Source organism: Prinia subflava, chromosome Z (genome assembly GCF_021018805.1).
Source record: "Prinia subflava isolate CZ2003 ecotype Zambia chromosome Z, Cam_Psub_1.2, whole genome shotgun sequence".
Lineage (NCBI taxonomy): Eukaryota > Metazoa > Chordata > Aves > Passeriformes > Cisticolidae > Prinia > Prinia subflava.
Genome location: NC_086283.1, coordinates 9,536,877 through 9,549,193, shown reverse-complemented (window position 1 = coordinate 9,549,193; position 12,317 = coordinate 9,536,877). Strand labels below are relative to the sequence as shown.

At 35.4% G+C, this 12,317-nt stretch overlaps 1 protein-coding gene across 4 annotated transcripts in view; it reads left to right on the top strand.

Moving 5' to 3' along the window:
* Positions 1-12,317, top strand: part of BANK1 (B cell scaffold protein with ankyrin repeats 1) — a 144,094-nt gene that overhangs the window by 44,314 nt on the left and 87,463 nt on the right. For 3 of the 4 annotated variants that reach the window (XR_010083529.1, XR_010083530.1, XM_063423158.1), the window contains exon 7: positions 6,187-6,310. Coding sequence is in view for 1 of the 4 variants with exons in the window: in XM_063423158.1 (XP_063279228.1) it covers positions 6,187-6,310 (124 nt within the window). In the remaining 3 variants the exon portion in view is untranslated. The remainder of the gene's footprint in view (positions 1-6,186; positions 6,311-12,317) is intronic. The other variant, XR_010083531.1, reaches the window with a different exon arrangement.

Below are 12,317 nucleotides of genomic sequence, written 5' to 3'. Positions count from 1 at the left end.
GCGTCATGGAGTCTGGCTTTGACCAGGTGGCTTCTGTGGATTCAAGGAAATATGCATGGTCTGGCTTGACTAGGGTGGCTTCTGTGGATTCAAGGAAATATGCATGGTCTGGCTTGACTAGGGTGGCTTCTGTGGATTCAAGGAGATATGCATGGTCTGGCTTGACTAGGGTGGTTTCTGTGGATTCAAGAAGATATGCATCTTTCCCTCTGAAAAATCCAAGAGGGGTTTTAGTCTGGCTTGTAATTGTTCTCTCTGTGCAGAAACCTCCGGGTTATCTTCTCTTTTCTCTTGAGCTAAGGAAAATACCTTACACACAATTTTTACTTAGATTCAATGTTAAAAACTACATTTACTATATTATTAAAATGTTAATACTACATAACTTTTCTACCTAGCATATTACATATAGTAAATATCTGCATAGAGCCACACACACAATATGCCTTTTTCACATGTGCAATAATGATTTTAAAATTTATCAATAATGTGGTAAACTAGATATCTACAACACACAAGATATTTCCACTGGAGAGTTATTTGTTATTCAGGAGTTTGACCCTTCATTTAACCATTTCTTAAAGCACATGCAATTCAAGTCATATTCAAATGCAAAAATAATTCTGTGTGGAGCAGTAGTGCACACCAGGAAGTACAGCAACATAACACAGTATTGTTATGACTATGAAGTATGTTTAACATTTCCTCACCTTTACTCCTCTGAATAATAAGCAAGGGTTTAAATGAGGAAAAAATGCTATATGCTATTATTTTTATTGTTTTGGTAACTGAAAAACTAATGTCGGGAAAACGTTTTTACTTGGGTAAGCTCTACAGTCCACACAATGTAATGGCTACTCTGTGGCAAAGTATATTAATGGTAATTCCTCTGTAAGTATATCTATGTGTTGGAAGTTTTGTCTAATCTAATGGTACCTGTGGGGCCTCAGAGTGAGGTACACTAACTACCTAGGCAGCTAAAATTTTTCTACAAACTTTTTAAATGAACTCCTGATTTAATGTCAACAAGCTACATCATAAAGATGCAATTTACAGAACATAATTTAACTTAATCTTTAAAATATGTTCACAAAAGGAAAAACAAACCAGATGATACTAATTAGAATTCCCATCAAACAGAAGCAGTAGTAGTAACTTCTATTTAACCACAATAATTAAAACCTTTGAGACTATCAACTTGTTTGCAAACATATCCTAGGGCAACAGTCATTTATCTATGAAAAGTAACAATCCAACACAATGGGAAACAAAACTGATATAAAATAGAAAAGCTTACAGCAATTATTGATCAAAGCAACATCACTGTGATTCAAGGGAAAGTTCTAGATTTTCACAAATACTTGCAATCTGAGAAGTATCTCCTTATTAAAATTCTGTGATGAAAGCAAATGGCTGCATTAGTTCATACCACAGACACAGTGCTTTGGTAAAATGTTTACATTATATTCTATATTTTCTTGCCAACCTTTTCAGCTCCTTTGAGATGCTCCACTTTGTCCCCCAATAAAGCCAAAGAGACAGACAAAACCCAACAAAGAGGATTACAGGTATACATTACTTTTAGTGATGGTCAGATGAATTCATGGATCTTAGTGGGAGACTATCAAATTATGATACAACAGTATTTATGAATCTGGTTTTTTGAGAGCAATTAAAGATTTGCATTAGCTAAGGTTTAGATTAAACATAATCTAAGATTTTATAAATCATGATTTTGGATAAAATTCTTTGCTACATCTGATAGATTGCAATTTTCTGTTCCAAATTTCTCTGAATTTAAATGGCATTTAGCTAGGTCAGAAAGACATTTTAAACAACCAAATAAATATTTAAAATGTAATTGAGTGAATAAATAAAATTAAATAAATTTCTTTGCATGAGTTTGAAAGAAAAAAACTGAAATGTCAAAGTAGGAAGAGTTGGGATCATGATAACTGGATCATAATTCTGAATGGATTTACAATGAGAATATAAGAGGGTGAAAGTTGGCTAAAGATCATGATTTTTGGTTCTCTCACCTTCACATAATTCTGCATTCAAGAAACACTCTTAGGGAGTTTATGTTCTTACAGTAACCTAATATATAGACTGATTTTAAGGTTTTTATAATTCATAATTAAAATTTTTTATATTTTATGTTTTACTTTACATCAGCTAATAATTTCAACATTCTGCTGGATTCATATGCTGTATTGATTTTTCTCTCAGAGTTTCTGCCAAATGGAAATATTGATTCAATTATTTAGTGTTGGGGTTTTCTGGCATAGATTCATTAGGTTTCAAAATTAAAAAAATAAATTAAGCTAAGGGCATATCCTTATTACTGAAGTTGGTAAGTTCATGTTACCTTGAGTGACTTAGAGTATCTAGAGAAATTGAGAAAGCCTTTATGACAAACTTTGGTTGAATAATACTCCTGTGATTCTAAGATACTTGGTATCTTAAATGATGTTTTTATCGTAGTCATTAAACAGGATTCCAGTTACAGTGATATTAGAAAAAAAGAATGAAAATAAACTGTAGCCTTCTCTATGAAAACTTGTATAATAGCTATATGATTTATGTGGTGGTATTTTGTGTGCATCTCTACCTGATCCCCAGAGATTCTTCATTTGAAACTGTGTTTAATATTTCAATCTTCTCAGCCACATCAACACCTGTTATTTTAAAATGCTTCTTCCTTTCCCTCTAGGCATGAAAACTGTCCATATTCTATCACTGGCTAAAATTGTCAGAAATGCCTGACTGATTTTAAACCTAGCCCCTCTTTGGCAGAAGCAATCCAGATATGGAAGTCCATATAAAGTAGTGTCTGATATGTAAGAACTGGTGCAGAAGTATGTATCATTTTAATGTAAATGTAACCTTTTTAGTGCTGCCAAATCCAGTGTGGAATATGTTAATGTACTGGCAGTGGATGGTGTGCTTCAGTGGGACACATTTTCATCGACAAAAGCAGCAAAATATGTGCTTAGTGGTCTCCTTTTGCAAAGATGTTTTTGGATGCCGAGATGTGATGGTCAGCACTTGGGGCTTTTCTGTTCACAGCTGTGTCCTATTGCTCTGGAAAGGGATGAGGGAACAGAGATAGTGCCTGCAGTTGGGGAGGTGGTATTGGGACAAACAGTAAGGCTTGTGGAAGGATTTCCAATACTGGAGTAGAGAATAGTTGGCTGTGTTTCAGAGAGTATGGGAAGAAATGTCTACAAATTCACTAGCTTAATTCTGAGGGGTTGCAACGACATCAGTGGAAAATAGCACTCTTGCCTGATTTCTCTGGTGTTGTAAATCTTTATTTGGATATAAGCTGGGCTTTCTCAAACTCCTGAGTGGCTCAGAGTTTCCTTACAGGAAGCTTAAATTTAAGTTCAACTTCAAATACTGTTCTGCTTTTGTTTGCTTTGGTGAAACTTCCACAGGATCTTCAGGTTTGTAATGTTAGTGAGATTTCTTGGCCTACAGAGACCTGTGTAGGGTACATTAAAATATATAAACACAGCAGACTTTGAGTCTGTGAGTGGTCTGGGGCAGGAATGGGCAGTAAAGTAAAAGTCTCTAAGCCAAATTTTTTCTTGGGGAGGTGCCCTTTATGATATGGAGCTGGATAGTGCAGAGTGGCCCTATTACTAGCTTTGCTGTTGTTTTAGCTGTTGTCTTCACATAAGTGCTGGAACAGGCTCTCCTGTATGTGAGATAAAAGACATAGCTGCGCTTTTTTTTTTTTTCTTTTTTTTTCTTTTTTTCTTTTTTTTCCTTTTCTTTTTAATCTAACTAATATTTTTTTCTTTTGTATCTTTGCTGTAGAGTAGCACAACAAAGCTCCCCCCTTTATGGTTTAGTTAACAGCATAGCTTGTTAAATCGTTGCTTAAACCTTCAGATTTTACATCCCAAGAGTAAGAGGAAAAACAAAAAGCTGAGGTGGAAAACTTGAAGCAAATTGCACTGATAACTCTGTATAAGAAGTGCATTGTTCTTGACTTGCAATTTATCAAAATGGATAGGCTGGTCATTGGAGAAAAGAGCAGTTGAAATATGAGAAATTTTGCTACAAATTCCTGACACTCTTCTGTGTTCAAGAACTTGTTCCATCTTAGGTTGTGAAACACTGTTGTATTCCATGTAAATTTGGTTGTCTGAGCATGAAGTAAGAGCTAGGCATTCTTAAGGTACCTCTTCCATAGGTTTCTGACTGAATAAAAGGGATGAGGAAGAGTTTTGGTCTCAGTTCACATTAAAAAGTAGAGGAGAATTGTAGGCAAGATGCCCCAGAATGCTTGCTGAAAAGAGACTATATAGTGCTTATTTATCTTGGATATACAGTACAGTCTGAAATGGATTCTGTGTGAAATTACTACTCTGGAATTTCAGAACAGAAGATAAGAGGCATGTATTGTTGGGGAGGATTTTGTTTGTTCATTTTCTTTTGAACAGAGGGGGTTAGGGGGCACAATGCGTAGAGGGTATCCCTGCCATTTTAAAAAGAGATGAAAAATATTACTTCAAGCTTAGTTTGTCTAGAAGCCCACTTAAATTCTTATTCTCTGCATTCTCTACACAGCTGCTTCAGTGAGTACCAATGGTTTTGAGCCTCTTTCTTCATGACACAGGATCTACCATATGCACTCATCTGAGCTAGTTCCTGTGTTGTTCCTTGGTTTTGTCCTACTCCAGTTTGAACTCTGTTAAGATAATGATAACCTATCTAAGAAGACCTGCTTGGAATGAGAGAGAATAGTATTGTTTCCTAACTGGATTTTTGTGTTGTTCCTCTTAATAACTTGTAAACGTAGTGCTGTTATTCATGTTAATCGTTAGGAGGGTTTATAGATATTTTGGGACGTTTTGCATATGCTTTCTGAATTCACACAGTAAGTCATGTACTCAGATTAGATTTTTATTCTAGAACCAGCCTCAAAGATCTTTTTCCCTAGGTGGAGTCTTTTCTTAATGCTTATTGCTTTGCTTATTGAAGAGTACTATATGTATTCATAATTATTGAATAAAAAATACTGAAAATGTAGTGTGACAGCATGGAAAGAGAGTGAAAAAAAATGCATTGGTTTTTACATATCTTAATATTGGAAGGGTCATGGTTAATTATGGGAAAAATGAACAATCATATTGTTAGCTTCCTACCTGCTAAATAAATATCTCTTCTAATTCTTGGTAGGAGTTGGATGAAAATTATATCCTGCCTCTGCATTCAACATTTTCTGATCACGTCTTACTTAATTTTCTTATACCTTTTTAACAGTCTTGGGAATTAAACTTCATGCTTCGTTAGTACACCCCCCTGTCATTTTCTCCTCAGCTTGTCAGTCATAGACTTTCTTTTTAAATTCATATGCTAAGCATGTCTGAAGATGTTCCATTTTAGTCATCCTAGAATCATCTTGACTAGCAACAGTCCAGCTGTGGGAAGAGAAACTTTAACACAGGGTTACTGACCCTGAGCAGAGTAAAGCAATTCTCCCTGACCTCTTCTCTCCTGTGTCTGAGCTCATTTTGGTGCCCAGTGCAGCACAGACTGGACTACAGCTGTAGTGGTTGGTGTAAAATATTACTCTTCAAATCTCTGTACTCGGGCTTCTCTTGTCAGGCCAGGCAAGGAAATATTTAATTATGGCTACCTTGAAGGTTGTTAGGCGTAGACCTTCGGTCCAGAAAGAGGCACTCAAAAATCTCCTGGAAGTCAGTGTGGATTTCCCTTGTCTAAAGACTGTGTGTTTAGTAGGAAGCTGATCTATCTGGTTGATAACAGTTTCTTGTTCTGTCTTGGCTGATGAAATTGAAGCTGTTTCCTACCTTGATAAGTCCAAAATCTTAATGTAAAAGTTTTGGGTAACAGAGAGCTACTTTGATCTTTAGACTCACCCTGAATTACTGCTGTAGTAAAACATAGATCTTCCTGTCCTTACACTTCATCCAGAAGTTTTCAAGTCATGGCTGAACTTCATATATTATAGTGCATGTTTATGTACATCATTCTTTTGTATTAAAATATCTCTTCTATAGTTTTCAAAAAATGTGCTGCTTTTATTGAAAGAGAGTTTGCCATAATACTGTTTTGAGTAATTTGATTCACCAGCACTCTGAAGATAAAGTTAAAAATACATATGCAACCAATCTACTAATATTTTTTCTGTTTTTTTCTTCTTTTAAGCAGGCATTGAAATTTTCTTCTGTAGAGAAGGTAGACAATGTTCTCACTTCATTATTGAAAAGCAAAATATCTACTTATGACTTCAGCCCATTCCAAAGTGATGAAGAGCACCATCACCAAGCTAGTGAGTCACTTGTTCTATGTACTGATTTTTATTACTGATGCTATGGTTACTACTTATAAATGTTTATAAGGCAATCCTTAAGTATTGAAAGCTTCTAGTGAAATGGAAGAATCCACAATAAAGGCAAAACAAGAAGAAAAAATGGGAGAAAGAATTCTGTAAATCATTACTTTGTGACTCAGTAATTTGTATTTATACTTCTGTGGATTTTTGGTCAGCTTTGGATTAACTGTAAATTGACAGCTTTACAGCTGAGCAGATTTATACTTACAGAGAAAATGGGCAATAAGAGTCGTGTGGAGACGCCTGTACATGATATGGGTTTTTTTATTAATTGCTCTTCTGCAATGCAGTTTAAACTTCACTTTTTCTAAGTATGGGGAAAATCTGAAAGTTTTCTTTATCTGAAGAGAATGGATGGCTCTTGATCTTAGAACAGCACTAAACTTCTCCAGTTGCTTTTAGTACCTATGCATTTAATGGTTTTCATTACTTCAGGTGAAAAGATTATTCTGTTATTTTTACTTTTTAAAAGAAGGCATCCCAATGAGTTAAGATAAAGTTTCTCTATAAAGTAGATACATTATATGCACGATTCGGTCATGTATCAACAGAAGCTGCTGTTAGTATCAAGTGGAGGACCCTAACTGAATTCATTAAGCATCTACTAGGGATTCAAACTGGTTTGCAACAAACCAAGGGTGCAGTTATTTAGCTTGTGTTTTGAAAGCATCATTATGATGTTATTTCAAACGTATTAAAACTCAGCTTTTAAAAGAAACTTTTTGGGAGAAACAATACTCAAGAAAATGTGTTTTCTTTCTGAAATGCTTGAGAAAGATGAGTTCAGAATGCTTCTTGACTTCTGTTTTGTGTAGCTGGACTACGGTTTTGAGAGAAATAAGCTCTCTACAATCATTAAACTCACCACTCCTCATAACCAAATACAAACAAGTTTTAAAGGTAGCACTGCTGGGAATGCCATCATGTTTCCCTTCCTTTTCTTTGTTGATGCAATTTGCTCCTCTGTATTAGATAAACATGATTCAATTTATAATGTAAAAATGAGCTGAAATGTCAAAGTTAGTGGAAGCAAATAAATTAGGTGCCTATCCTTGACATTTTCCTGTGCAAGGCTGCAGGATGGAGGTGGATAACAGATCCAAGAATCTTTCCCGTTGTGAAATGTTAGTTGATGAGCAGAAGATTTTTCACTTCTCTAATAACTATTAGATTTGGTGATGTTTTTTGAATATTGAGAATAATGCTAACCTGCTAGGGCCCCAAAATAGCCTATGTGTTTCTAGAGCAAGTTGACTGCTTGAGCCAATAGTGACCTTAAAATGAATTGGTTTGATGTGTGGCCCATAAAGAAGGTGCAAAGTTATATGCCCAGATTCCTCATGAAAGAATGATGTGTTTGCAGCACTGAAAGCACTCAGAATGCAGGAGGCTTAGACTCTTATCCCTCTTCTACCTAGAAGGTATGTAAACCTGTGCCTTTGACTCTCTTAAAAGCAACCCAAACAGCCACTAGACATGTCCAGTAGTGAATAAGAGGAGTGAAAGCTTTCAGCATGAGGCATAGGGATGAGAAACCTTTCTCTGTATTGTTCTGTATGGATGCCTTATTTAAACATTCTCATACATCAGGGTACAGCTGATAAATTGCTGCACTTGAAAGATCTCAATATGACCTCAAAATGAACCAAGAATGAAGAACTTATAATTAATTTATTGGATAACTAATGAATTACGTGGTTTGATTTCTCACAAAGAGTGCAGCTGTGTGATTAAAAACTTGGAAGTGTAAAAGTAAATACAAAAGGCATGTGATATAATGAAATTAAAATGCAGTATGATGGTTTCCTATACAGACAGTGATTTAGAGCAAAGCATCATGAGATGCATGTTTGCTTACATAATTTTTAAGGAGCCACTTCCATCCTCAAAATGGCTGTTCAACATTTTTTTGTATGATAAGGCAGTACTTGTGAGCAGTCAGTGTCTAGGCTGGTAAAGTCAGGACAGGTGGCAAAAATGCAAAAGGTTAACTCTGATACAGAAGAGCGAGCTAAATGCAGACTGAATAGAAACCACTGGAAAATACTGCGTTTAACACAATATTAATAGTTCTTATATATTTTTTAAAAATATATATCTCATACATATACATATACATATACATATACATATACATATACATATACATATACATAATAGCTAAACAGCGTTAACTGGAGACAAAACGAAGTCTTGTTTGGGATTTTTAGTAGTGGTATCATCCCTTGTGAAAGAATGTAACTAAAGGTGGAAATACTGTCTGAAATACTGTACATCCCATACTGAATTGATTTGAGGATATATTGTATGTAAATTACTCCTTAATGTTTGAGTAATAGAATCCAGTCAAAGCATACTAAAAAATCCAAACTCATATTTCAGAATATTTCTTGAGAAATGTTTCTTCTTGGAAAGCCCTGGTTCTTAGAATCCTCAGATTTGGGATTTTTTGTTGCATTGTTTCCTGTCCAAGAAATAACAATTTACTTAAGGAAAACTTGTTTCATTTTCCACTATTAATTAATTTTCTTTTTTTAGACCTTATCTATTACTATTTCTCTAATTAAACTCAACTACTGATGCTTTTGAAAAGCCCTGAACTTGCTTTGTAGGAAACAGTCCGCTTTTTTCACCTAAAACTGCTAGCAACATAGCAAATCCTATCCTGATTTCTGTAATTCTTTTTTTTTTTCCAAGTTGAAACATCTATTCCACAAGAAGAAATAAAGTCTGGGTTTTTACCTTCTAGCAGAATAATGGGGGGAGGGAGAAGGTACTGGTATTGGCACTGTAGAAATCATCTTAGGTGTTATTTAAAGTGCTAAGAAAAACAACCATGTCCTGTTTCAATAATTTGGGAAATAAAAGAAGGATGTCTTACAAGATGTGCAGAAATACCACTGTAGGCTGCTGTTTCCTTACTGCAATTGTATGAAAATTCCCACAGGCTAAGACAATGCCATGATACAGTAATATTAGATTTTGTGCTCTGTTTTATGGCTGAGGTTTTCCAGAATTCTCTGCAGAGAAGAGAAAGGATTATGGCAGGACAAAACATACAACCCCTCCCCCAGCAATTCCCTCTTAACCTTATGTATATCAAATAGAACTTTAATTAAAAGAAAGCACCTTCCTCAATGTAAGTTGGAAGTTGAAGAAGCCACCTAAAACACTTTAAAATATTCCTCTTGAGGACTTTCCCTTTAACCTTTCCTTCTAGCTAACCAGTTCTTAGTGTAGGTGGCAAACAACCACAGCTTTTCTCTGTTGACATTCTCCATTAAAGGACTGGTGAGGAGTAAAAGCTGTTCACTACTTTACCCTTATAACTACTACTTTTGCTCAGTGCTGTATAGTTAGCTCAAATGTAACAGTGGTTCCAGTTTCACAGCAGACAAAATTTCCAGCAATTTTCACCAATTCAGTGTGACAAACTTGCAAGTTTTGGAATGCTGTTTTCTGCCTGAAGCATGTGGGCTTTCAAATAATTACAGCCACTTCTACTGTGTATAATACAAAACTTTATTTAAAGTGGTTAGACATGGTATGATGGAATTTTCTTTACAGCAGGACATCTAGTTTGCTTTAAGAGTTCGGCTCAGTTTTGAGAATTGGCAATTAAAGAACAGTTACAATTTAAGAAACAAAAACAAATAGATCTTGTAGTGGGCTTTTCTTACCTGTTATTTTGACAGTGGTACCCATAGTCATCACTGATTTCTGCTGTAGAACCTGGTGGAAAGAGAGAAGTTCCTCATCTTTTCCTAGTGATATCGAAGGGATTCAAAAACTTAGTGGTATCTCTTTTCAGAATAAGGGCAAAAAACAAAGACCAGGAGGATTCAATCATCCCTTTTGAGGTTGTTAACCTTACTATATTTCATCATTATATATCAATTTGTGGGAGAAATTTCTGAGAGGCCAAGTCCAAGGACCTGTTCTTCCCTTCACTGCATGGGAGACAAAGCCATTAGCTTATGTTACAAGATAATTATTACTAGTTATTATTAGTAGAGAGTGACTACTGGTACCACAGCTGCATACAGAAATTGTCATTGAAATACTGCTGAGGCTGCTGAAACAACAGCAGCCATCTCCACTGTCAGGATAGCATTTACCAAGACAACAACACTACTGAGGTAGCCTCAAGTAGTTCAGTGCTTTGGGGGAGGGTTTATCAGCAAGAGTGGGAAAGTTTAGCCCTTGAGGGTTGCATCCTATTTTGTGTGAGTGCAGGGTGCTGCCAGTTGAGTGCCTGAAAATCAGAGTATTGAAAACTGTCTTGAGTCAGAGAAGCTTGTTAGAAGTTGTCTGTGGCTCCTCATAATGACTTTTTGCCTTGTGTCACAACTTGATGCCACCAGGCTTCAGGTTCATGAGCAAAAGAGATTAAAACTGTCCATTTGAACCATCCATTTCCTTTTTGAGTTTTATGTGGAAGATCTTTCTATACCACCAATGTTGCTTTTGAAGTTTCCCTGCCTGATAACAAGCTTTTTTTTTCCTGCTTACTACAAGGAGCAATATTAAAAATTGCTTTTTTTAGGAAATTGATTTAAAAATTTATTTCTTTTTACCATCCTTCACGGCTGGCTGAGGTATTTCATTTGTTAATGTAGTTTCCTGTAATGTTCAAAGTATGTAAGTGTAGGGGTCTTGCCTGTATATCAAACTCAGCTAGGGAGGAGTTGAGTGATGACCAGAAAAAACAGCTCAAGTGCAAGGACCTGAAGGATTTTGGAATACCTCTGTTTTATATTATTTTAAGAGTGAAGAAATGCATTCTAGGCATTCTATTTTTACCTGCCTAGAGCATGCTTATGAATACCATACCATTCATACTATATGAATACCATACCATTTCTACTCCTCTTTCTATTGGTAAAGAAATCACAGCATTCAGTCCATTTGGTAATACAGACTTGATTGACTTTCAGATTTGTAACCATTCTTTTGGAGTTTCATTAGTATGGCTGGAAATTCATTTGGAGCATGTTATTAATGCTGTGTTAAGGCTCTTTTTACTAACTATATTTGACCTTCTGGTGTCTCCTAACAGAGTGCAAACTATTGAATAAAGTTCATAAAATTTACTCTTTAAAATTACTTCTCAACACCTTTTGCATTGCTGGACATCTAAAAAAAGTTTACAATAAAAACTTTTTAAATTATTAGCTCATGTCTGAACAGTTTTTTTAAGATAATCCTATTATTTCCTACATTCAGAAAAATCTAGACAAAAGTAAGAAGTCAACTGTGTGTACTCTGGACTAAAAAATGATAGTTCTTCAAATTACAGAATCAAATCCAGTTTGTGGAACTTTAATTAAAATGCTGAGCAATATTGAGTAAAGAAGTTGTATAGCATCTATTTGGCTCACAAATCTTAGCTGCTATGCAATTTTAAGATTGCCTACTGTAGCCCAAAGGGTTTTAAAGCACACTGCAACTACAAGGGAATATAAACTACAATACATACTCTTGTTGATGGACGTTCATCTGCCAAGGCTTCTAAAACAAGAGGTTTGATTTACACAGGTGTTCTGTGTTTACAATCTCTTGATTAGTTTTTTTCTTTGCCTGGTGAAAATAAAAGTCAGGCAACACTAAATTTGTTTAAAAATCAGTTTAGGGTTGTTAATGGGACTTTTGATTAAATTTTAGCCCACTCAAATTCCTTCTGTCAAAATAATATTGGAGTGGGATAGTGCTGGAATATTCTTTGTCCAAAATGCAGTCCAAATTGTTCTAACATTTTTTCCTCAGTTAGTACTCAGCTATGCCTATTACAAGAACTGCTCTTATTCCTTATCTTTAATGGTGGGATGAGATTTTACTCTCTCCCATACCATGATTCTGCTGGAGCAAAACAAGTGAGCAGGGAGGTTCACAAATTCTCCACTGCTGAGCCAAATTTCAGTATGCAGAAGAATGTAAAAATTAG